Source organism: Microtus ochrogaster, chromosome 22, assembly GCF_000317375.1.
Source record: "Microtus ochrogaster isolate Prairie Vole_2 chromosome 22, MicOch1.0, whole genome shotgun sequence".
Classification (NCBI taxonomy): domain Eukaryota; kingdom Metazoa; phylum Chordata; class Mammalia; order Rodentia; family Cricetidae; genus Microtus; species Microtus ochrogaster.
Window position 1 is genome coordinate 17,769,318 of NC_022023.1, and position 27,341 is coordinate 17,796,658.

A 27,341-nucleotide genomic window follows, 5' to 3' on the forward strand; every position below is an offset into this window, starting at 1 on the left:
GTGTGTGTGTGTGTGTGTGTGTGTGTGTGTGTGTGTGTGTTCTGCATGTGGGAAGATTGGGGGTTGCCTGTGTCTATGGATGCATATGAGGGGATGCACATGTGTTTGTTTATGCCCCTGTGTGTGTGTGTGTGCGCGCGCGCGCGTACGTGCACGCATGTGGGAGGATTGGGGGCTACCTGTGTCTGTGTCTGTGGGTGCATGTGGGGGAATGTATTTGTGTGTGTTTATGCCTCTGTGTGTGTGCATGCATGCATGTGTGCACACATGTGAATCTGTGTATGCACAGAGGTCAGAGGACAACTTGGAGAAGGTGGTTCTTTCCTTCTGCTATGTGGGTTCTGGGGATTAACTCAGAATATTAAGATCCACAGCAATTGCCTTGACCTGCTGAGCCATCTGGCTGGTACAGAAGAGTTTTTAACTTTGAATTTCACCTCTAGAACTCTCTCCTGGATCTTATGCTACAGATGACAAAATTAAGGAGCTATAAATGGAGAAACTTATCCAAAACTACATACAGCAGGAGAAGCAGAGGCAGAATTATAGAATGATAGACCAACTATCATTTTCTTAGGAGAATGGCTGTCAATTAGGAGTGATTTGGCGTTCCTAGAGATATTTTTGGTTCACGAATGAGTGGCAAAGTGATGGATGCCATGGGTGACTAGTGTGTACTGAACAGGGATGCTGGGAAGCATCCCACAATATGTAGGAAAGCCCCTTAAAATAAGAAATATCCAGTCAGGATTCAAGCAATAACAAAGCTTAAAATACCTATCACAAAAAAGCAGACTATGTACTATGTTCTTCAGATTGAATAACAGTCACACCCATTCATTCTGGTATTGTGGATGCCATTTTTACTGGCAAATTGAGTCATTGAAACAAAGAATATGTGGTTCAAAGACTATCAAATGGTTACTATGTGAACTTTGATTTAAAAAGAAAAGATTACTGACCTCCCTTTTGTGGAACACTGTGTGATAGGGAGCAAGGAGCATCACTTCTTTGGGAACTGAGCTGTACCCATTGTAAGGCAAGGAAGACTAATTCATATAGCTGTGAATGGGGATGCACAGGCATACATCCCTGTGCAGAATGGGCAGGGGATATGAAAACTGATTTATAAAGACTCGTGAGGTCTAGCAGAATGTTTCCTAAAACATCTTTCTATGTGCTTACAAAATACACCAACCCTAAGCATGAGTCCATCAGGCTCATCCTGATAGGATATTTGGATCATAATCAATAGATCTGATTCTACAGAGAGACTATATACCAGACATAGAAGATAAAAATGGCTTCTGCAAAACCCAACAGCAGTATCTGTGCCTTCGAGACATCACTATCATTGGAGTGGCATAGCTTAGTACGCACAGGAAGTGATATATTTACTTTTGCATAGTGTCAGTACGGCCGGGTGGTGGTGGCGCACGCCTTTAATCCCAGCACTCGGGAGGCAGAGGCAGGCGGATCTCTGGGAGTTCGAGACCAGCCTGGTCTACAAGAGCTAGTTCCAGGACAGGCTCCAAAGCCACAGAGAAACCCTGTCTCAAAAAACAAACAAACAAAAAAAAAAACATAGTGTCAGTACGGATAGTCTCCCAAGCAAGGGCTGGTTCACCTACTTCTTTCACAGCCTCCACGTCGGAGTCTTTATCCATCTCCTCCTCACCATCATCTTCAAAGTCTTCTGAGTGGAAAAATGAGATGAAAGAATGAGGATGCTGCCCCTGGTCTGGTATTTACTCTGTCACACATGGTGGCTTGCATCTCTGGCAAATAAAGGACCCATTACAAAGCCAACCCACTGCATCCCAGCACACTCAGACGCTCACTGATTTCCATGCATGCTGTGCAAATGAGCTCATGGGAGCAGAGTGCCATGATGCCTAGACTATTGTTCCATGAAAAAATGCAAAAATAATTTGGTCAGAAATGACACGCAAATGACGCTGCGATTATCCTCCCACTCAATTTGGAGTGTTGATGCAACTGTGGCTGTCTTAAAGTTTATAGATCACGTGCACACTAAACTCACTGTAATTTAGATAGCGCCTCTATTATGTCACTAATTTTAAAATAGAGGAATTGATTTCAGAATTATCCACTAATTTTATCAAGTATCAGCTGCCACGTGACAAAATATTCCAACTGGGGGAAACCTGTTCCTAGAACGAAGGTGAGTGCAAACAGCATTAGCATCTTTTCCTGGAGATCACATCATCCACATTTTCTAATAGTCTAAATGATGTATTCTGGGGCTTTACATGGTGAAAGTTTTATTTCAGTTTTGTTGCAGAGACAAATTAATTCCACCAATAGACATCACAGTGAAGGGATTGGGTCACAAAATTGCGAAAAGATTTGTTTTTCTTAATTAGATGAGACGACTGTGCGGGCATTCAGTAGCCACCAGGCAAAGCCACGGCACCTAGTAATGAGGGACAAAGGGAGTAAGCACAATGCTTGTTCTCCCTGCTCAGGAAAAAGTCTACCCCTTCATAAGCGTCTCTAATGAGCTTCTTAGAAGATCATGGTTGACCTGTTCAACAACCGCTCGGCATCGTTCCCCATCTCTCTGGCATGCTGGAAGATGCAAACACTCCTCCGAAAGCTCCCTTACCTTCAGTTAGAGCTTGTGGCGGCTCTGAGCTGGGGCTCCCGGGAGCTGAGAAGGTGTAGGCACTACTGGCTGTGAGCAGAGGAAGCAGGCTCTCGGGGTAGCATTGCCTGAGGATCTGAAGCGCCACAGAGATCACAGGTTCCACGCTCTTGTTGTCCAGGCAGGCCTGAACAGAGAGAATATTATACCAGACACTGTGCACAGCCCCCATGCTGGGACATTATTTCAGATGACGAAATGCACAGAGTTTAAGTGGACGGGTGACAGTCTTACTTTATAAGGTTTAGTCGTTTGAACATGCTAAGGGAGAATGATATCTAACCGGAATCTGCATTCTTTCATTTCAAGATTTCTTCTCAGATGGCGTTGGAAAGAATTTAGTCTGAAAGTAGGCTTGAACGCATTTCAAGGGAGGCTGTATCTGAGGCAAGTCCTTATCTGGGATGCCTGAGGAAAGAGGAGTGGCATATTCCTTCAGGCACCCTGAGTCACTGTAAATTATTGCGTAAGGAAGGAATGAGTGGCGGCTGAAATGATGGAAGTCTTGCTTTTGTCTTTCTGCTATTATCTGAATGGGAAGATATAAAGGAAAAAGGATAAAATATGAAATCATCAGGAAAGTCTAAGTAAGTCCCATGTGCCTAAATTAGCCCACCTGTTGGAATATCAAAGCCCAGTGTGCAGATCCTGCTTGGTACCCACCCAAAGCAAAGCAAACTTGGATTTGCAGAAGTAATATTTTGATGGTGACAGAACATGACAATACCTTCCTTTGCAGACACTGTGGGGGAAAAAAAATGTAAGAACAAGTTTACTAAATTGAGACAGAGTCAGTGTAGCTCGCTAACTCTTTGGCCAAAACACGTCCTCTTCTCCAGAAACTTGGAAAATGTGTTGTGTGCTGAACTTGGTGCAGAATATGTCCATGATGAGCCTCCAGTCTGAGAGGGTTAAAAGGGCCCAGAAAGTTCTGAAACCAAGACATGATAGTAGGTACTGAGCATCTGCCCCAAGGCCTGGGCTAAGGTGCTATCCTACTGTGGGACCTCTAAGTCCACATTGCAGGCAGCTCATGAAAGTAAAGAGAGAAAACTATCCATGAAAATGTAGCTGGGAAAAGGGCTCCACTAGCACAGTGCTTGTCGTGCAAGCTTGAGGCTCTTAGATGGCAAGGACCCACATTAGAAAAGCAGACAGCACAAGAAAGCACACCTATGATCCCAGCACTGAAGAGGGAGAGATATCAGGACTCAAGGACTTTAATGGACAGACAACTGAGCCAAATCAGTGGGCCCCAGGCTCAGTGAGAGAACCTGCCTCAAAAACTATGGTGGAAAGGAAATAAAGACATTAGATGTCAAGCTCCGACTTACTCTCTCCCTCTCCCTCTCCCTCTCTTCATCTCTCCCTCTCCATCCCTCCCTTTCCCCCTCCCCACACACACATACACACGCACACATATGCACACACAAACATGCACCAGAATTAGCAACAAGGGCTTTGGATACTGTTCAGAGTTGGAGCACTTGCCTAGAATATGTAAAGCCTGCATTCAATCCGCAGCCACCCCTGCACACCCAAAAAGCAGACTGCAAAATATAAGCGAGTCAACTCTCAAAACAGAAATGTCTTAATGCAATCAAGAATGCCCCCTTTTCCTTTAGTGGGCTCAAATGGTACCAATCAAGTGTCTCTGCGGACACAGCAGGAAACGCTCCCTGTGGAAAATGAATTAGTTGAAGACAGTTCAGCCCTTTGGCCTGGTCAGATGGCCTCAAGTGTTTGTTGTAAAGTTATTAGTATTGGAAAAAGGGAAAATGGAGTGCGGGAGAGAAAGAAGAAAGGTAAAGTAGATGCAGATTGGAGACGATGAGCTTCAGCCTTAGGGAAAATGGAACTAAGACCAAGCCAAGAACATCAAAGATGCCAGCATTCTGGAGCCCAGCTCTGTCTGTAATTGCCATTGACATGGCCACTGATGGTGATTGATGGCCGCTGCTATTTTGCTTTGTGTGAGATGGTCCAGGTGAGAGCCAAATAGAAGCGAGCTCATGCATCCTAAAAGTGTGGCTCATGCCATGAACCGAAAGAAGGGTATCGGGCAGGGTTATTAAAACATACAGCAAGCAGGGCATTAACAATAATGTCATATTGGGTGCCTCTTCTATTCAGAGGGACATGTTTATGAGTTTTAAAATTGATTATTGATTCCAAGGAAATAAAAACTCCTAGATTCACTTATTACCATGTCCCTTGTTAAAGAATCAGGCGCTAGGCAGGAGGACAATGTCAGAAGATATGATTAGGTTAAGAAGTGAACTCAGGGTGCTGGAGAGACAGTGATGAAGAGTACTGGCTGTTCTTCCTAGAGGTCCTGAGTTCAATTCCCAGCAACAGCCGTGGCTCACAACTATCTATAGTGGGACTGTTGCCCTCTTCTGGAATAAAGGCATGAATGAACTTAGGGCACTCATACACATAAAATAAATCTTTTGAAAAATCTTAGTTAAAAAGTCATTATAAGAGAATATATTGTTTAAAAAGCTGAAAGCCACGTAGAGGCATCAGTAAATCTGGGGAACTCAACCCCTAGGAGTTTCACCAACAAACTGTGCATGTTTCCAAGCGACAGGCTTATTGCATCATGGCCAATTTATTCAGCATTGTTCCAGGACCCCTCCTGAGATACGTTTTCACATAATACCAATCAGAGATTGCAGCATGGGTCGGATCAACCTCACTATAAATTGCAGATGCTGCTTTCACTCACAATAAGCTTCCTTTTACAATAGTGACTGGAGGCTGGAAGCTTGCTGTTTGCTTACTAGAAGGATCAAAGACACTCTTGACCTGTTAAGGAACTCCCTCTAAAGCCCTGAGTGCGTGTTTGCGGCCCTGGCACACCTGGGCTTCATTTGATGTGATATTTTTTTCACTATGTCCTTCTATGCAATATACAACTGTAAAGTCACTGTCTGCTTCCCCAACTGTCCTTTCAGAGATTTTTAGTACAGGACAGAAAAACAGTCAGTAATATGGAGGGCAGAACTAGGCAAGCATGCCAGCCATAATGGGGGTGCCTTGTTATCAGCAGTCGAGGGGGGAAAGTCACAGGGACTGGGTGAGATTAGAGACTTGGAGGATCATGAGCCTACAGAGTACAAGGAAGCTTGGGAAAACTGAAAGCGCTGCTTGATCCAGAAAAGCAGAATGTAAAATGTAGCTATTTCATGACTGAGAAGCTCCGAACTCAGTAATGACAGAGAAAAACCCAGAGGTGATAGCAGACAGAAAATTAGATATTGGTTTCAGCACAGTATCGTGGTAGTGTTTAGAGGGAGGGGATGCTATTTTTAAAAGGGATAGGGAAAGTCTAGCGACGCTATGGTGGGAGAGCGGCACTCTCATTGGCTGCTTCATTACCTCTGCTTGTGCTCAGGGAGAGTAAATTTGGAAGCTTTCCAGAGAGGAGCAATGAGCACCAGCGACTGACAACTAGGAAAACAACAGGGACCGTGACGCATAGGAAAACAAGCAGAGATGGATATTTGGGATATTCGTATCACCAGCAGGGATGGCACTGAAATCGGACCTAGTCAAGTGCAGCTAAGGAGTGTGTGTGCCTTAAGCTGAAACCCGAATAACTTTGGACAACCCACCCCACCTGGTGAACCTAAGTGCCAGTCAAGGAAGGATGCTATTCCCTTTGCTGGAATGTTCTTCCCATTGAACTTGGTTTGATGAGCTGTCCAATAATTTAGGCTTGGGTGCCATCTATTCAGAAAGGAATTAATGTCCCTAGAAAATCTTCTCCATCCACCTATAAAAGTTTGTCTTACTTTTACTGGTCTCACAGACCACTGCCAAACCTTTCTCATTGGATGTTTTGTTTATCTAATGCCTGTCTCCTGTTAGGACGTATGCCCCATAAGATGAGAAGTCTCCTTTCCATAGGCCCCAGAGATTCCCGGTATTATTTAGTCCAATGACTGCTCACACTCAAAAGAAGAAAATAAACTATTAAAATATGAACACATGAACCACATGAACTTACCTAGTGCACAAAAGAATCTAAACATTTTAATTCTACTTTTTTGTGTGTATATGTTTCTTCTATTTCTTTTGTTGTTTTTGTTTTCCAGGACAGGGTTCCTCTTTGTAGCCCTGGCTGTCCTGGAACTCACTCTGTAGAGCAGGCTGGCCTCCAACTCAGAGATCTGCCAGTCTCTGCCTCCTCGTTGCTAAGATTAAAGGTATGTGACACACCATGTCCAGCTATGTTTCTTTTTTTTTTTTTTAATTTTGACATTTTTTTTATTTATTTATTTATTGAGGATTTCTGCCTCCTCCCCGCCACCGCCTCCCATTTCTCTCCCCCTCCCCCGATTAAGTCCCTCTCCCTCATCAGCTTGAAGAGCCATCAGGGTTCCCTGACCTGTGGGAAGTCCAAGGACCGCCCACCTCCATACAGGTTTAGTAAGTTGAGCATCCAAACCGCCCAGGCCCCCGCAAAGCCAGCACGTGCAGTAGGATCAAAAACCCATTGCCCTTGTTCTTGAGTTCTCTGCAGTCCTCATTGTCCGCTATGTTCAGCAAGTCCGGTTTTATCCCATGCTTTTTCAGACTCAGGCCAGCTGGCCTTGGTGAATTCCCGAAAGAACATCCAGCTATGTTTCTTAAAGCAAAGGGGGGGGGGGGATTGATGGTTTGAAAGGGCAGGTGATAGCTACTAAGTTTCACGGCTTTAGGCTGGGATCTGTCATTCCAGAGCCCATACACTTAACCACTGTTCTATGTGCCATCTCTAGCAGTGTGCTGACAATAAACACATGAAGATTGATTGAACACATACTGATTGAATGACTGAATGAAAATGCGAATGAGTGAATGAGTATGGATTTGAATTCACGGCACCTGCCATATTGAAACAAGCACCATCTTGAAGTCGTTCTAGCTTCCCCTGCTCTGTTCAAGACCATTTCCAAGCTTCAGCCTGCAAGTCATCCACCAGCTTAGGAAATCCCCATGCTGGATACCTGTGCAATGCTGAAGAGAGTCTCCAAGCCTTGGGCTGCCAGGAAGGCCTCCCTGCCAGACCGGAGGGTGACAATGTGCCTCAGACAGAGCAGGAGCCCATGGCGGATCAGCACGTAGGTGTTGGTCATGTCGTGGCTGTGCCAGTCCTGATGCAGCCTGAGTAAGCTGGTGACATAGCCTCTGTTCACTGCCCTGCGGCTGTTTGACTCTGGAGACAAAGGGAAAAGGTCATGTCAGTCACGGCTCTCCAGGACAGAGCTGCCTAAGAATGCCACAGTGTGTCTGCCACATAAGACTTATAATGGCAATAATTTAAAAAACTGGCAGGTGTTATTTTAACCAAATGATCGAAATCAACATTGCTGGTAATGGAACATGGGCTTATAACCTGCCCTCTTGTTCGGATGATGTGGGAAGAAGACAGCAGTACTTCTATAGTGTCCCTGCCAAAATACATGACCTTAATCTTAGCATTGGGAAAGTCAGCAAACTCGTAGTGAGGTAAATGCTGGAAGACACGTAACCTAGATTGTTCACAAATGTCAAGATCATAAAAGGAAGAAGAAAAAAGACTTGGCATAGGGACAGAAAGAGATAAGAATACATGACGCCTAGAACAGCATATAATTATAATTCAGATAATGGGCCAGGAAAAAAATTATCTCACTAGAAAAAGCACCGGTGAAGCTCAGGTTAAAGTGTGAGTACGGTTTGTAGATCTCCTTGTACCGTGGTGTCAATGTTTACGCTATGCCGATATTTCCTTCTGACTGGCATGGCCCCTTTCCTTCCTGGAGGGAGGCTCAGAAGACTCAAAAGATTCCCAAGACCCTTCCCCAAGGTTGTATAAGCAGTAAGTAGCTGTAGTGATGGAGGGGACTCTTTGCTGGAGCAGCAGCCTGCAAGTTCTGAGAGGTACAGCTGCAATTATCATGAGTCATTGCTCACCCTGCTTGGGGGTGGGTGTTCTTCAGTGACACAGTTGTCTGAGTCACCCATGTCCCTGTAACTAACCTTTAATCCATGCTCCTACAAAGTAACAACGATTTAAAAAATCATGGTTTTACTAAGCTAGGCTTAAGCAGAATCTTTTCTTTGGTCTGTCATCAGTACCCTTTCTGTGATGAATATATGTTTATTCATGTCTCCGCAGGGAAAGTCACATACCACAGTTGCCACCCAAGGACTGCCTGACAGAGCCATAGATAATGTTGAGGGGAGCTGTCGAATGGCGGCGGTTAAGACACGCAGCCGAGTCTGGTATATCTGAAATTGGGGCTGCCACAGGGAAAGTCCCAATATGGCTGCCTTTCCCCTGTGTAGTCTGGGATGCTGTGGCTCCTTGCTGTTGTGAAAGTTGTGTTGTCTCTGCTTTGGATTGGCAAAGCACGCAACTGATAGGAAGTCATCTGAGGGCTGAGTGCCCTGGAAGGAAACCACAGGGGTGGCTGTCTTCCTCCAGGTGGCACCAAGTGGTTCATCATGAGTCTAGCATGGGTTGGAAGACGCACTCAGGTGACTGCTAGCCTAGAGAAGAAACCTCCAATACCTGAGAGCAGTCCATTCTGGTAGGGTTCAGAGAAGGGGTGTGGTAGTGTCTGTGGGTGATATGACATGTAACTGAAGCTGAACTTTCTGACTGGGAAGAACTTTGCCCATGTGTGTGGTGGGTTGGGGAGCTACAATGGGAAAAGGGTACATAGATGCTCTCCTCAGCGCTAGCATGAAAGTGAAAAGAGCTAGGAGGAGGCTGGGGTGTTGTTTGCCGTCTATTATAGTGGATGGGACACAAGGGAAAGAGAGTGTACATTAGAGCTCACTAACCATCTCTTCCTGGGATCCCAAAACATGGAATCCATGGGAAGAATCAGACATCAAGGAGAAAGTGAGTGAGATTGAAGAGATGGAGGATGCTATTTCAGTACGCCCTCCTATACAGAGAAAGGGGCATCCTTGACCATGTGTGCAGATGGGGGCTTTATAATGGAGGCTGTCACAATCAGGGAACATTCTGTCTCTGAACTGCTGGAACTGGGGAGGCATTTTAAACAAGCAATGGGAGAGTCTCTCGCAGCTCTGCTGGGGAAGTTGACAGACACGGAGGCAGACAGGATCAGTCTGAGTACTGTCCCAGTGGGGAAAAAAAAAATGCAACTGCTCATCCCTCCTCGAGACAAAGGCTTCATATGAAGAGATGCAGGGTCCCTGATGGACAGGCTCACACAAGCCATTAGGGATGCCTGACTATCACTCAGTGAAGCCCTCATGGGTATCAAAAATGAGAAGATAAGAAAGGATGGACATATATTACCGAAGGAACTAGGTGACAGGTTTTGTTCCATGCTCAGTTCACTGAGCCAGACAAGTTTGTGTTCACTGAAAGGTTAAAAAGATGAAGTTACTTCAGCAGGGACCTCAAGACTAGTTTGGAGATTTAGTGGCTTTGCAAAGACCATAGTAGAGAACAATTTAAGGTCAGAGGGGGTGCTGACAGATTGGGCAAGTAAGTCACGTTCATGAGACATAGGCGACATGTTTCACCTTGCACGTCGGTATACTGGATGTGGAAATTGTTCCCCCATGCTGGGTCCTTGCTGGGTCCTTTCAGCAACCAGATGTGGCTAAGAAAGAAGCAATGGGTGCTGGCCAGGAGCCCATCAGACCTAGGGAGCCAGCTTTCCAATTGCCCTCTAAATGCCCACAGATCACTGCTGCTGTCAGCCTCAGTTATGGGAAGAAGCTTCTCTTTTCTTTGCAAAAGGCAGTGGTTACTTCAGAGACTCATAACCTGCTAAGCTGCTGGGAATAAGTGGCTGTTACTGTGACATAGTAGTTCAAGGCGTCACAGTAAACGGAAGAAAACAAGCAGACATCCACATCACCTTCTCCAAGGTTCACAGAACACTTCTTTTCAAGGCCCGGGAAGCTCACAGAACTGACCCGATTGACAAGATGCCCACCTCCAGAGTTACGTAAACCGGAAACAGTTGTGGAGCAGTAACTGTTCAGTAGAGCAACTGCCTGCCTGCGAGCTGGGGCAGAGAATGCCACCCACACAGGTCTGTGTGTCCTGACCCTTGCAGGGATCGGGTGTTTGGGTGACACAGCTGCCTGAGATTCTTGTGTTCTTGGAAGTCAAGAAGTCAAGCTACTGGAAGTAACATCCCAAAATTAATTGGCTCCCCAAGATAGCCTTTCAATAGAACCGGTGCTTCGGTCTGTCATTCCGTAGCTGAGAAGAAGAGACATTTGTTTGTAATTCCCCAGGAAAAGTTACACAACAGTTTATTTTTAGGTTTTGTTAAGCAGAGGTTATATAAGAAAATTTCCTACTTTTTAGGAAACTCACTATTGAAAAATATGAATGTCTTTAAATTATTCTCGGAAAAAAACAAAAGAAGAGACCCGGGGAGATGGGGAAGATAAGAAAGAAAAGGAGGGAAGACGGGATGGGAACGAGGGGAGGAGGAAGGAAAGGAGGGGTATTTTGTCATATTTCTATCCTTCTCTATGTCTCTAAGGGCTGGATGAGGAGACAACCAAGTGAAGGTTATTGCTTCCAGGAGACCTGCTAGGTGCTTTTCCCAGAGTAGGAAAGCCAGTTAGTGGACTATCACGGGGTCACATGTTTATTTAATATAGTTTCCATGTCAGCATCCACTTGCAGGCTTGCCTGTCTTGAAGCCCCGTTATACCACGTCACCTCTGGCCTAGTGAAACCTTCCCCTCTCCAGGAATGATTCCAATATGATGCCCTTTTCCCTCAATTCACGGATCGTAAACACGCGTTTCATTCACCGACTGTCAGTCAGATCTAATGGACAGCACCAAGGTCAGGTAAGTAAGTTCTCCTCACTCCATATGCCTTTGAAAGAGTTAATCCACAACCTCTGTGGGCAAGTCCTTAAATGGACCACAGCCCTCAGTGAAGGTGTGGTCCCTTCTCATTCTCCCTTTCCATCACACATTGACTCCCTGCTGTATCCAGGTTCCTTTTTTGTAGGGAGCCGGACAGGATCGCCACTACAAGATGGCACCGACATCCTGTCTTGTTGGAAATAAACAACTCTATATTTGGTTATGCCTTTGGGAGCTGCGTGTCCCCCGCTTCCCGCATGCACGGTGGATAAGGGTCCTTGAGCCTATCCCTATGCAGTCTAATGTCAGCTGATGATGGCAGCCAATCACAGGGCGACCCATGTGCCTATTCCCTATATAAGCAGCTGCTTTAATGCTCTCAGGGCCCCTCGCTTCCTGCTCTCCCTCAACCAAGGGCACTCCATTAAAGCGTGATCTGAGAAGAATCCTCGTGTGGTGGTTGTTCTTTCTCGCTGGTCGAGAAGTTCGCCGCACTTTTTAGTACCTATGGACAGACCCACCTTTCTCTGGGTCTGAAACTAGTAACTGCTTCTGTGAAAACATGTGTTGGGTTCTGTTGTGTCCTCTGCTCGACACACCAAACCGAACCTCGCCCCAGTCAGCACTGTCCTTATGAATGGATGTCTTAGCTTACGGTTCCTATAGGACAGAAGGACTATAAGACAAAACTACAAAGAAATGACAGCAGAAGGCCAGGCTCAAACAGGAAGGAAACTCATCACATAAAGACTATAAAACACCAAGACAGGCTGGGGAAGAGAGCAGACTACCAGGATGAAAGTCCACCTGAAGGGTTGTTCAACAGGGCTTCCCATCCATATCTGATAGAAATTTGGCAGAGTTCTGCCTTCCCCTCTTCTGCACAATGATTTCTTTGTCTCTATGTTTTCCTGGTGTTCTCCACTGAGACTATTATATGGACCTGTCTATCCAGATACCTTGTCAATTGTCTCTGAAGAACCACAAGGCCAAGAACAGTCCAAGACACCTCTGCCAACAGCTAGTCTATGCTACTCTTCAGATTAACTTCCCTGGGTACAGAGGACTTAGAGCTCCTGCAACCCAAACGAGGCCTGCAGGACCTCAGGGCGCTAGGTAACTGACTCTGTGACTCTGCCCTTCACAGATGTTCAAATCCTGCCCTTCTCTCAATGTTACACGGCTCCATTATATGAGCCACTCATGCTGGTTTATGAGACGGTACGTGCTTCTAGCCAAACGTGTGTGGGAGAGCTCCCCTGAGCTGTAATCAAAAGAGCAGAATTACAGCTTCAAGTATTATTTTTCCACAAGACCATGTAAGTGCACACGAGTGTAAAAAAAACAACATGGAAATTCAATGCTGTACTCCATGGAGGGTTTTCTCATAATATTAACAGACCTTTTATTTTTGTTTGCTTAGAACATTTTCCATTGCACGGCTTTACTTAGCTCCCCTGAGATTTTTGACCCATGTGAGGAGTTGATTTTATTTTGGTTTTTCCTTTTATAATATTTTGTGCAGCCATGACCTTGAATTAAGGATGATGAGACTTATGCCTGGTGATGTCTGTGAAAGGTCTAATATTCCTCCAATGCTTTCTTTAATGAATTATTCCCTTAAAACAAAAATATTTCTTGCCTTGGATGATCTTGGCCAAACAGCGCTAGAGTTTTTTGCTACCTAAATGAGGTTTTAGTCTATCTGATATCCAAAGTTTAAAAGAAAATTGGGGAGTAACAAGGAGATAATAAAGAAAAGTATCTCTTGGTGAAAAGTGCCAGAAATGGCAAATATGGGACACAGGGCCCCTGTATGCAGTGGAAGGTTGATGACATTTGTCTTTGTCTATTCTAAGGCAATGCGACTGATAATACATCATCCTAATGACCTTCATTCATTATTCATCTGGGGTAAGAAGAAGTGGGTGATGGAGAAAAAAAGGTCTTCAATCGTCTGAGAGAAAAATCCCTTTTCAAACAGCAGTGATGCTATTCATGGTTTCCCTGTTAATCCCCAACAAGCTGCCATGTTTACTAACATCTGAAGTAGCTAAAGCCCCTTCTTTGCTGACCCTTCATCAGTCGATCTTTCTCTGAGAAGAGTTTGGGAAGTTTTACAAAAGTCAATAGGTATCTAACACCCGACAAGTGGAGAATCATCCAACTTCGGAAGAGGAGAAGTGGAGAAGAGCCGAAGAATGAAATGAGGGTCGCTCGGATCAGCGGCTCAGAGGAATTCTGGGGAGATTTGAAAGAAAAACACCACTTCTCAGAGCAGAAAAACATTCAGGCAAAAATGTGAGTTTTCAGACACAGCTCTGGGTGAGCTCAGAATCTGGGGGCCCCCAAGCTCCCCTCTTCCAAGCAGACCAGCTCTTCTGTAGTCTGACTATAGAAATGGCTTCTTCCTAAGATTGCTTTTGGAGAAGCTGATGCCTAGTGTGTGTGTGTTTGTGTGTGTGTATCCATGCACGTGTATATGCCTGTGCACACACACACACACACACACACACACACACACACATCTTAATTTCCTAGGAAATTGAGATGAAGTACATAGATTGAAAGATGGGAGGAGGATGTAAAGATGGAGGAAAACCTGAAGGTCATGTATCTTTCTGCTTCCTGGGTATTGCTGGTTTGGTTGGCCACTCCAGCTATGGCTAAAGATCTTTGGCCCATTTTCCACTGTGGAATCCTTGAACAGCAGAGACTTAATCCATGTCTCACTCCAATTCACCTTTTGTGTTCTCCTCTTCTCTCTGGGTTATGTCCTCTTGGAGCCTTCCTTACTTCTACTTAATTCTCCGTCCGAAACGTGGTCTACTGGTACCCTTATTTGGTATCCTCATTTTTACTCAAAACACTTTTAATGAGAGTTCAAATGTTTTGCTTTAGGAGAGGTACCCATTGGTGTAGAATTTTTGTACTCAGGCAAAAAAGAAAAATATAGAGAAATCAGAAAGAGTTATGCTAAGGTATCAATGGTGCTTAGTTACAAGAAGAGGCACTGGTGATCCTGTTAGCCGGTTCAGATTTTCCTAACATTTTTATTCCAAATATTCTACCATACATTTAAATAATTAGGAGAGTAAAAGGGAAAGAACCTTGTGATTGGAGCTACAAACTAGTAGCCTGTAGACTTTCGGTTTGTGCCGTGTTGTCAATGTTTAATCACAGGACAAGCAGGCCTGCAGGTTGCCATAGCAACCACCTCACCTTTTGTCTTACCCCATCTCCTTTAAAAGTGAATTATCTTGCTAGCCCCTGAAGGCATTGGTGAGCAGAACCAACTTTACAAAGATATTTGTCTTCTAAACAGGAAAGCCTAGAGACCTTTAAGCCTCAAAGGATTGACTTTCTCCTGGAGAATCCGGAGCCTCGTGGCAGCTGCCTGTGAGAGATGCCCAGAGTCCCGGATTAGCACATCTACAAGCTCGGCCTTCTTGTTTGGTAAAGGCAAAGGGGGCTGTCTGTCTTCATTCCCTGATCTCAGCACTGTATCATTCCTTTAGGTGTAGAGTAAGATCCTTCAGCAAAGGGAATCAGCAGAGGACCACGTGAGACCGAAGCAGCTACATCCAGGAATGAGACAGACAGACCAGTGTAAGGCTCTAAACTCATCTTTGCCATCCGCAGGTACTCATGCCTGCTTTGCTGGTCCTGTTCCCTGTGTGAACCCCTCGGGTCTCTGCCAGCTCTCTTCCCGGAGTCCTGAGCTAGGCTGGACTCCACTCCCTTCTAACTGTGCAACCTTGAGCCTCCTCCACTCAGTGTTTCACCCAGATTAAAAAACAAAACAAAACAAGAATAGCTTCTTCATTCTTAATTTGAGAGAATGAATTGAAATAATACCACAAAGCAAGCCATCTAACGCGGACGTACAATAACTGCTCAATACCTGCCACCCGTGAAAATCACCATCATCAACAGAGTCAACACTGTTGATGATTTTTAGCAACCCCTCAGTTCTCATGTGCGACATAGTGTCAAATTTCCCATATATGAGCATGTTCCTTTTGAAACCCCCGCTCAAGAACAGAAGCACCAGGGTCACGTAGCTTTTTGGGTCGAACATTGACTGTACCATTTCCTAGCTAGGTAATCCTGATTACATTATTGAGGACTATGGTTTGAAGGCATTTACAGTTGAAATGTACCCTCCTCCTTCTCCCCTGCTAATTCAGGAGCAGCCTGTGTGGGTTCATGGTAAACTCACAGATGTGAGCCCCATCCATATGATCAAGAACAAGTTATATATTTGCAAAATACATTGACACAGGGTGAAATTTTCCATTCCGAAAAAGAAGTGGGGCATAGAGAACAGGAGTGGTGCCAACAGGAGACCAATAATCACTGCAGGGACCATGCAGCAGAGCAAGTCAGCTCACCATAACAGACAGCAAGCAGAGGGATTCAGGAAGGGGTAGGGGAACATAGCCTCCAAAGACGTGATCCCAGTAGCTACTTCAATCTAGGCCTCCCCTCCTAAAGTTTCCCAAAATTTCTAACACAGTTCTACCACCTGGGCTCCAACACTTGATTCTGTAAGAATATTCCATATTCAAACCATAACAGCTATCCCTGGGTATAATGAGATATATGAATCTAAGAGGAAATGCAAGGATTTGAGGCCTTCTGACCCTTCTGGGGAGGGGTGTGATGCTCAACGAGATTGCACACTCTAACGTGCTCCCTTGGGAAATTCTTACCCATAGAGATCAAAGAGCTCTACGCTTTGTTCAGAAACTTCCTAAACATCCATTTTCTGAGCATGGGTAAGCTCTTCCTGTGCACAAAATCAAACTCAGAGCAGACCATCACTTAGGAAGGCTCGTGGAAGGAACTCCACTGTACTTCCAAGGTCTTCTCGCAAGCTTTCTCCTCGCTGTCTACCAACCAGGAACACGCGTCCCAAAGCTTGCTCGGTTCCAATCAGGACTTCACACACCAAGTGAAACGTGCACTTTGACCCGCAGCACCCAAAGGCCACAATATCCCACCTGGAACTCCCAGCACTGAGACTGGAGATAAAGATGTCCCTACCTACCATACGTATTGTGTGCACCTTTGCCGTAGATTGTTCTGGTGCTTTTCTCGGTGAGCCAATTTAGAGGATATCTCTGGACAAAATAGCCTTCCCAAGGCTCCCAAATCACATTATAAGACAATGAGCTGCCTGCCTGCCCTCTCCCCATAAAACCAGGTACAAGAGGAACTATTTATCTGCTCAGTGTTTCCTATGTTCTGAGCATAATCATTTCACATGGATCATCTCGTTTGTCTTATGAAAGTGCTGTAGGCTAAGCACCGTGTTCCTCGCTTTACAAATGAGCACGCAGAATCTGAGATGTTGAAAGGCTTGTTGAAGTCCATCAAGCTTCCACAGGGCATCTCTAGGATTCTACTGGAATCTGCCATCTGACGGAGAGCTGACATCCTATGCTGTCCCCCAACCCTTGATGGCCTGCTAGCATCCAACTTTGCATCCAGTACAAACATTTCACTCTTCCCAGAATAACCGGCTTCTTGTGAAATGTTTCTGGAAGGCTGTTGGAGATAAGCCCCAGGGTCTCAGAGGAAATGGGTTTCTCTCCCCATCTTCCATCTGCCTGTTTCCTCCCAGTTCTAACAAGAAGCAAATTCCAGAATATTTATGGTCCCGAATAAGTAGCCAACAACTATTCATGTCACTCGAGGCAATCTGGAGTTTGGCGGGGGAGGGTCTCCCAGATAGAAGCTAGGTGAAGCCAGGCCAGAACCTTCCAGAATGTAACGAAAGAGCAAAGATTTTGAGAGTCCTGAAGTTGTACACTCCCTTGGCAGTTGCAGCAGAGACTTGGCTCCTACGCAGAGAGGAATCAGCGAGATGCAAATGGAAGCATAACTAAACACTATCAGGAGTGGAAATCGCATGCGGTTATTTGTTGCTCAAACATCAGTAATGACGTCAAATTCATTTACAGGTGCCCCTTTCTCTCCATCGCGTAGATCCATCTCCGCAAGCTCGCCTAGAAAGTGAGCCTTTGTCTCAAGCAAATCCTGCCTTTATAAAACTAAGGACACTTTCTCTTAGTTCCAGGAATAGTGACTCAGACGGGGAAGAGGCCACCCCTAGTGTTTTATCAAATGGTTTTGAATCTAGATGTTTCTCTTTGAAATCAGAAGTGCTTCTTAGTAGCTTCCTATGGCATAGTTCCACACCAGGGGAACATTTCTCCTCAAGGTAAGCCTTTGAGTCTCCATCCGCCTCATCCTGCAGAGTGGAGCATATGCCATTCCCCCTGTCCTCTTTGCTCACTGCCCGGTGTTACTCTCCTGAGAGAAAGGGACACCAGAACAAAGATCCCCTGATTCCACCATCCGCATCACATATAGCAAGCAAATCAATATTCTTATGCCATAATTTATTAATTTTTTCCCTTTTTGAATGGTTTTGGGGCTGGAACCTAAAGTGGGCCCAAGCTGTAACCCTGAGCTGGGATTTAATCACTTTTTTTTTACTTTTATTTTTTATATTTATTTATTTATTGAGACAGGATCTCACTAATTACCAGGCTTTGAGCTCACATTCTTCCTATGGCTTCATAAGGAGCTAAAATGACAGACCCACAGGCCTGGAGTATACTTTTCCTCAATTCTAAAGTATGTCTTCTAGGCTTTTGCAAATGGTCAGATGTTTCCAACATGGCATCTATTGGAGTTGGCGGCAATCTTTTCCCACTCTTAGTGGTATGTGTGTATATTGATTGATGTGCCATTCAGTTGGTACAAGAAATTTTTTTGTATTGTCAAATCGATACTTTAGAAAATATCTGAAATCAATTGATTACCAGCAATAGGCAGCAAACTGGTTGGTTTACTTTATACACAAATAAACAGAGACCTTTTGCCTCCAAACAAAGTCCCGCTGCTGCTGCTGCTGCTGCTGGCAATAATTTAGCAACTAAAATCATGCTCACACACCTAGGGTGCTACATTAATTTTCTATTTAAAACAGCATCAGTAATATGCCAATGTGTTCCAGGCACTGTCACTAGGAACACAGCTAAAGACAAAATGAAGTCCCAGACCTCATGGGACACGCATGTGTGTGAAGGCAGTGGAGGGGTGCAGGTGCCAACATCCACGGAAACTTCAGGAAGAGGCAAATGGAAACTGGGAAGGGGGAGGCAGCTACGTTAGACTACAGGATCAGGAAAGACTGCACATGGGGCTCCTGGGCTGAGACCCACATTGTAGCAAGGAGTCACAAGGCAGGAACTGCAGGTAGGATGTTCCTGAAGTCTTGAGAGTACAGCAAATGGAAACTGTCAAAACCCAGTGAGTAAAGAATCACAAAACTCAGAAGTGCTAAAGCCAGGGGGTAAAGGGAGGGGAGAAGCTATAGGCACACACACACTTAGAGCCATCGCAGAGAGGTGTACAGAAATGAAGAACCATGTCAGCCCAGGGATTTCTCACCCTTCTTCCTTACTATGTGCATCTGACATCTCTGCCAAAGAGCCCCAAGGAATGAGTTGCTTTGCCTTGAAACTTCTGGGTCATTCCCAGATATCCAGTCTTGCTTTGAGTTTATTCTCCCAGCGGGTGAGAAGGTGCTCACCAAGCCCCAGGAATAACTGTGACCCCTGCTGAGGCCCTGTGGGGGACTGTGTCACTCACTTCACTGGGCTGCTTCCACAGTCAGCACATGAGGATGACACCTGGAGACAGTCAGGATTTACACCTGGAAGGAAGAAAACAGAGATTTCCTCTACCTGCCCTCTCTGCCAGTTGATACACGAGGCACCTGTGTGCGGTGGCCCCTTCTGCTTCAGGCCACAATGCAGCTGAGTACTATGGACTTCAAGGAAGACAATTGTACAGTTTTATAGACGTCATGGGATTCAGCCCACGCTTCCTGGAACCTCCAGAATCCAGGATGAGAGGAGAAGCAAAGAGCACACACATCCAACCTTCTGCTTCTGGCCTTGTCATCCAATAGCATGTCACTATGAAATTCCAAGGCCTTGAGCCTTCTACATGCTCCTTTGACTCAGCTCCAATCAGTATCAATATTCCACCCTCTCTCCTATCACCTGGACTACACAATGACCTCCTTCAAGACTCTTATGTCTCCATTCTCTCTTTCTGCATAGCCCATCTTACTAAAGAACAATATGGAAGCTTTACACACACACACACACACACACACACACACACACACTATCACCACCACCAAAAAGTAGACAGTAATGGCTTCCGGAAACGTGGAAGGACTCAGGCTCCAGCAGAGGTCTGGGATTAGGAAGAGAAGCTAAGGCAGAGGTTGAGTGGCATCTCTACGCCTTACTCTCATCTTTCATATACACATCTATGCCAAGATTTCATTCAAAATCGCTTACTTTTTACAAAATAGACTTGAAACCTTCTGGAGTGAAAAGAATGGGTATATTTTATTCCCAACACACCCAGTGCATATTACACGGCTATGATGAGCTTGGCCAACGTCTTTGATCCTTGTGACGACAAGGCTTTCTCAACCTCCCACTGTGTACATCTGGGTCCAGGTATTATTTATTATAGAGGAACAGCCTAAGCATCGTAGGATGCCAGTAACAAATTAGTCTCTATTCCATGACTTCCAGGAGCAACCCTCCAGTAGATGTGATAATCACAATGCCCTCAGCTTCAATAAACATTCCTTCGGGGTAAAATCAATCACACTGAAAGTCACTGTCGTGGAATTGTTAAATATTTACCTGTCTTACAGGACTGGTTTGAGCTTTAAATGAGGTAATACATGAAAAAATGCCTCGTAACCCGCTGCTTCGAGAATATGTAGAAAACAGTTGATGGTGCATCTTGTTGCAAATAAATAAATATACAATTGATCCTGGATATAATGAGGAAGCGGTCATGTGCCTCCAGAGCTTCAAAATGCTTATCTTCTTGTCTATCCCTTTAAATCTTGGAGAGACTTTATCTTTGTCAACCCACAGCCAGTCATCAATTATGCCAGAATGATACAAGTTCTAAAATCTAAAGGGTTTACAGCTCCACAGCCCTGGGTGTTAACTCCTGAGTGCCCAAAATGAAAACAAAGTAAGTTGTCTACTGATGGGCTGAAGGGGACCCGATTTGCAAGTATTTGTTTGTTTATACATTCCTTAGCTTATTCACATAACTTGCTCTGGGTGTCTACTGTATAAAATACATTAGAGTTAATGGCTTAAGAAATAAGAATTACTGGAATACAGTGCCCAGGGGTGAGGCTCACTCCATCTAAAGTAAGGGTCAGCACACTGCCCACAGCTTATTTTTATAAAGTTTTATGGGGATGCAGTCATAGCCATTCCTTCTTTTATGTGCTTCCTATAGCTGCTCCTGCCCTCTCAGGGCAAAGAGAAATAGCTCTAACAGAAAGTGTGTGGTCCACAAACTCTAAACTATTTCCTGCTAGGCTTTTCACAGAAGAGGCTTCTACAGGAAAGATGGGCACTCAAGAACAGCCAGGTGTCATTCAGTGCAGGGGACAGATCTTAGGAGACTAATTTCAACTTGAACTAGCCCCATTCCTGTGTAAAATCAACTCCTGGAACCCCCCAGTGGTAGTAATTATAAACCAACGTTGACTTTTACCAAAGTTTATTAAAATCCAGTGCTCTACACCCACCTCCCGGTACAAAGCCTCTTTCTGTATTAGTCGTTATTTTTAAAGGGGACACACCTGCCTACCTAATAGCCATGTCCCCATAGATGCTACAGTTTGATCCCACAGTATCAGGAGAGTAGACATCGAGACTACTATGTAAACGCTGTCTCTTGTCCTTATGGAGACTGTGTCATGCAATAATTATAGCAAATTCACGCCCTCTTCATCCACAACTTGGAACCTTAGACACCTTTAAGGCCTTTTCAAATGAACGCTATGGCCCAAACTTGCAGACAAATCCTAGGATAGAGGGGAAGCCCTGGAGACAGAGGTAGTAAAAGATAGCATCCTGCCCATGTATAAGAACTGACCCTAGCTAGCAACTACATGACAATGTTACCTTGTAGCCACGTTCTGGGTCAGGTAGGACCACCGTCATCACCACCATCCACAGCTCTGTTAAGACCAAGGACAGTCACCTCTGGAGAGTCTGACCATCACAGGACCCTTCCCTATCCTATCCTCCTGCCGACTAGCACAGCTCCACTGTCCTCAAAGTCTCAGGTTCAGTTCAGTTCCTTGATTAGGTCCATTAGGACTCAGAGACTCCAAAACGACTGAATGGCGGCTTGATGATAAATACAAGACTCCGGCTTTCTCTGGGTCAAATTTCCTACCTTATTTTATTTTATGGCCACTCTTAGAGAAGTATGGCTCACTTTTCTAGCCTCCCACAGGAAGCATCATGGCATACTCCGTCTTCAAGCTGTAATCCCAAACAACAGGCCAAGCCCAGCCCAGCCCCCAAACTCCACACAGACATTCATTCAGAAGTTTTCAATGTTGATTTCCTCCAGATCCCCAGAAACGTCCCTGGGAGCTTCTCAGAGACTACCAAGAGTCGCCGAGCAATGGAAAAGCCACGCTGAGGTCTCCGCCTGGGCTCCCATTGTGTCTACTGCGCATGTGTCGTTTACACTTGGGCTTTGATGATAAAAATGGAGGCTTTGATGATAAAAATGGAAGATTTTGTTCCAAAGAAGTCTCAACAACACCCCTCCCCCAAACCCTCCACTTACAGTACTTATGGTAAGTGAACCGAAACTCAAGTGTAATGACAAAGGCCAAGTTAGATCGCATAGTCACTCTGGGGCGGGGTGCTTTGGAAGCAGTCACAGCTGAGGTAGAATTTTGTTTTCCTTGTGTTATTTGTGGGGGTCTCAGTAAGTCTTTATTTTCTGACAGCGACATCTTTCTGGCACATAAAATGGGCGTCGTGATTTGATTATTATATAAATGGGGATGAAGAATTCACTGACATGTGAGCAGTGTCCAGCAAGGGTCATCATCACTACTTGCTGTGGACGTTCTGGTATACAGTTGCTGTTTCCCACTCCACAACTTGCAGAGGGCTTGCAATAGCAGTTCATTAAAATCCCATCAAACGGAAGGAGGGACTTCTGCCGAGGGCGCAGAACTCGAGGACTGTTGTCCTTCCGGACTGATCTAGGTCCTTTACAAGTGGCCGCAGTGTTCTAGGAGACTAGAGACCCTAACTACAAGCGTTGCTGCTGTCAGGCAAAGACAGCCTGAGAAAAGCTACTCGGACTCCCCCGCCCTCGGTCAATCCTGCTCAATCACGCTAACACCACTAGGAAGGCTACAAATTCCAGCCGCAGTTCTAACCCCAGGCTCCTCTCTCGCAGCCTCCTCCCACCTCACTTAAATAATGGCCGCGCAAATGCCGCCGAGACCATCTTCAGCTAATTTCCTTCAAGACATGCAAGCTGCTAACGCTGGGAAGCACAGATAGTGTGCACTAGCAAATACGGCCAAAATTAGATTAAAATAACCTCCCGATAAACAAATTACTCACCGAAAATAAATATTGGACTAGTAATGGTGGAGATAACTAGAAGAACAGCCCCACCACATGGTAGGAAGAGAAACTACAGGAGCCACTGCCTGCTGCTCAGCCCACACAACCCGCAGCGTCCGACTGGGGACGCGAAGGAGAAAAAGGGACAACCGGGATAGGCGTAACCCTTTAACTTAAACTTTTAAAACAGTTTACGTGCTTACGCAAAATACGTAAGAATTTAGCAGAGAAGGCTGGCCTTGGAGCCCAGAAAATAAAGAGGAATATGCCCAATTGAATGTGGCATGATGTAATAGGAGCCTGTAAGCGTCCCAGTTCCTGCTCGCTCCTGTATCTCATGTCCTCATTCATCAGCCTTGCCTAATGGTCACCCTCGAAGCTGCAGATACGGCCCCTCCCACACACACTAGTGTTCCGACATCTCTCATCTGAGATGTCTCATTTGACTGTTATGTGGAGTGGACCGTGTAATGTTTCTGACTTAAATAATGCATGATCTTCCAAAATAGCACACACACACCCCCTTATACTTGGAAACTATTTCCTTAGCTTTCTTTCCGCATCTGGTTGTACCTCCTTTGGGTTAAGCAGACCTAGCCTCTGGAATCTCTTCCTGGTGCAGCATCGGGCTTAGCTCACTGCCAGGTGAACCCTGAAGCCTGCTAACTGGATAGATTCCTTAAGCCTTCCAAACTTTAGTTTCCACACTTGTAAGATGGGAATGGCAAAAGCTCCTTTTCAGGTGACACGTATCCACCGTGTCTGACATTCTTAGAACTCAATAAAAGGTAGATATAATACAAGTGTTGTCATTTAAAGCCAGCACTGTGGTGATGGATTTAACTTCCTATGCTGCCTTCATATGAAGCCAGTTGCAACAGTACATCCCTCTGTGACAAATATATATATGATCCAAACATCTCCATATATATATATATATAGGAGAATATATATATATATATATATATATTCAACATATATTGCATGCGTCCCTAGAAGACATAGTAGAAGAGATATCAGGTATATGAACATACCACAATCACTAAGACCTAGTGGAAACATTCTAGAAAACTGGACTCCCTCCTTATCCAACATTAATTGGCAGAGCCACTTATGTAGCCCCATAAGAGGTATAAAGATGTAGAAAGAAGCCCAATTCCTGAGGGAGTGCTTCAAGAAGAAAATAGTTAGACATTTTTACCTGCAAAAGCACATAATCACCAATTATACCATGGCTAGTTTCATTCTGTGTAAAGCAGTTGCTCCCAACCTGTGGGTCATGACCCCTTGGGGGGGGCACATATCAGATATCCTGCATATCAGATATTTACATTACAATTCAGAACAGTAGCAAAATTATGGTTATGAAGTAGCAATGAAATAATTTTATGGTTGGGGGGTCACCACAACACGAGGAACTGCATTAAAGGGTCACAGCATTAGGAAGGTTGAGAGCCACTTTCCACTGGGACAGGTTAAGTGAGTGGTACTCAGACAGCCCCTGACAGGGGCACGTGTGCTGAGATCTGAGAAGAGCCATGGACGCTGGCTGTCAGAGCTCCGCAGGGCTCACCTCTTCTGTCCACTCCTCACTTTTCCTCCACAGGGATGAGAGGAACAAGGAAAATCAAGAGTTTCCAGGGCATTCTGGTGCCATATGTTTCTAACGATGTCCCTCAGTTACCTTGTAGGGGAAACATGCAAACTAGATTGACATGGCTAAGCTCTTCACTCAGCAAATGCACTTCTTTGGCAAGGCGTGACAGGCCATGCCTGTTATCTCCACACGAAGAGGCCGAGATCTGAGGACCATGAATTCAAGTTCAGCCTAGATACACAGTAAGTTCTAGGCCAGCCTGCTCTCAAGGAGTGAGACTATGTGTCAAAGAAAAAAGAAAGAAAAGTAAAGAAAGGGAAGGAAATAAAAAGGAAAAACTAGCTCAGCCATTCCACTGTGTGCCACATTCCACTTCATACTGTGCATGATAAACACAGACATTGCTATAAATTAATCAAAAAATAAGTGATTGGGTTTGGAAGATAGATGAGTTGGTTTATAAAGTACTCATTGTGAGGCATGAGGTCCTAAGTCCAACTCAACACCCTGAAGTCAGACAGAAACACCAAATGTGAGGTCATGAACACGCTTGCCATCCCCATCCTGGGAAGACAGAGACAAACAGACCCCTGGGACTCACCTGCCAGCTACCTCGCCTACTGGGCAAGCATTGGGTTGAGTAAGAGATGCTTTCAGAAAACAAGATAGAAAGTGATTGAGGAACAGCTTCTGAAGGTCATCTCTAGCCTATAGATACAAGTGAACCAGAGAGACAGACAGACAGACAGACAGACAGACAGACAGACAGACAGACAGACAGAGAGAAAATAAAGAACAAACATTTGAAAAACTACAAGGAAAATTCAAGGGTTTACAGCTATAACAGTCTGGCCATCTTTAGTGCCATTAGGAAACTGGCGCAGGAAGCAGAATGTCTGAGCAATCTGAAGTTGCAGGTCTGTTAAGACAGGCCACTCCTCATGGAGGGAAGGGCCACAGGCTACGTGCAAGACGGGATAAGCACATGAGTTCAACCGGGGCTGCACCAACTGCTGGTACTTGTGTATAGCCACCAGACCAAGGGAGCCACAACATCAACCATCTTCAAACACTCATCCATTCTGAAGAGATGCCAGCACTCCTAGCATCTTTGGTAAATCTTGAAACTGGCCCATCTTGGGCATTTTGCAGTAGGGTAATCATCTGGCCAGTGAGTCCTCTAGCATCTGCACTGCTAGCCAGCAGGCCACAGCAGGCGTTCATTCTAAGCACGAGGCTGTCTGGCCATGCTAGGACTCTCTGTGTTTACCAGGTTTGCCCGCCCTTCCTTCCTTCCTTCCTTCCTTCCTTCCTTCCTTCCTTCCTTCCTTCCTTCCTTCCTTCCTTCCTTGTTCTTTGGAGTAACCCTGCTGCAGGCTATCCTCTGTGAACCAGACAGACAGAACATTAACTAGGAAAGGCTGTGAGAAGTCTCATCTTTCTGCCAAACTTCCCATTAACCCTCTTGTGTATTCCCCTCCCTCCTTCCTTCTCTGCGTTTCTCTGCTGACTTCTCTCAGCCTCCTCCCATTCCCTAACGTCTGCAAACTTCCAGAGTCTTCTGATTGTTAATTCCTAAGGAGGAGAGATGGACACATGAAGTAGACTCCTCGGTCCCTTAGTAAGATTTAGGGCCTGAACCGGACAGAAGAGGCTGTCCTGTGGCAAGATTAGATGACCTTTAAATCTGGGCAGCAAGGTTAATGCCAAGACATTTTTGGAAGATTCATCCCTGGGGTCAGCACAAATCAACCATAATCCTGTCGCTGCCCCTCATTCAAGGGCTGCTTCCAGGCTCACAATTGTTCATAAACGCATTCGTGGTTAATGCGTGCACAAAGGAGGCTAAGAAAGAAAAATAAAGAGGGAGGGGCTGCGGGGACAACGATATTAAGAGAGGGCTAAGAAAGAGAGGGAGAAGGGCAGAGAGACGTGAGAGAAGCAAAAGCATAGAGGAGGGAGGGAGAAAAGGAGAGAGAGACAGAGCGAGAGCCAATACAAGATGTTTTGGCTTGTTAGAGAAAAGCAACAGAAGCAATTGAAGTAGTGTGATTTCTTAATCAAGGCTTTATTAAATTTTGATAATAAAAAGCTAAGTGCTTTTGGATAGAATGAAACACAAAAAGGCAAGTTCTCGGCACAGGAGCATTTGGTGGAGAATGTGTGCGTGCGTGAGCATAGAGAAGACCTGATTTGAGGAGCGACAATGTGGAATTTAGATCAGGCCATCCTGATCTAAAAGGCAGAAACAAACGGACTCTGGAATACACAATGACGTTTTCTTCATTTTTGGGTGTCAAATGGCTGCGACGACTGGGCAAGCGGCCTGACTTCTGAGCAACATTTGCCTGCCCAGGAACTGAAAGAGATTTGAGACACCTTTTGCCTCGTTTCTCTTCCACATCTCCTGTGCTGGCCTTTTCTGCAGCCACGGGAGAGAGAGCCAAAGAGAAATAGTAAACTCCCGCTAGCATGATCCAAAGTTCTTTTCTTTCCCTGTGTTGTTGCTGTGGGCAGGGCCCACGCCTCCTGAAACTCTAAGTCCTGCTTTTTCTGAGACTAGTGGTGATCAACTCCAGTCAGCCACAAATAAATAGCGGCTTGGAGACCTCAGCTTCCCAAGCCTCTCCTAGTATTGACTGTCATAGGAATACTGACTACCCCCGACCTGTAAATATTTTGTTCTAGTTTTATTTAGACA

The 27,341-nt window shown here is 45.2% G+C and overlaps 1 protein-coding gene across 1 annotated transcript in view; it reads right to left on the minus strand.

The window, feature by feature from the left end:
* Agbl1 (ATP/GTP binding protein like 1) overlaps positions 1 to 27,341 on the minus strand; it is a 703,551-nt gene that overhangs the window by 604,587 nt on the left and 71,623 nt on the right. The window contains exons 7-9 of the mRNA XM_013350206.2: positions 7,666 to 7,874; positions 2,630 to 2,795; positions 1,632 to 1,696 (exon numbers count right to left, since the gene is read on the minus strand). Coding sequence (XP_013205660.2) covers positions 1,632 to 1,696; positions 2,630 to 2,795; positions 7,666 to 7,874 — 440 coding nt within the window. The remainder of the gene's footprint in view (positions 1 to 1,631; positions 1,697 to 2,629; positions 2,796 to 7,665; positions 7,875 to 27,341) is intronic.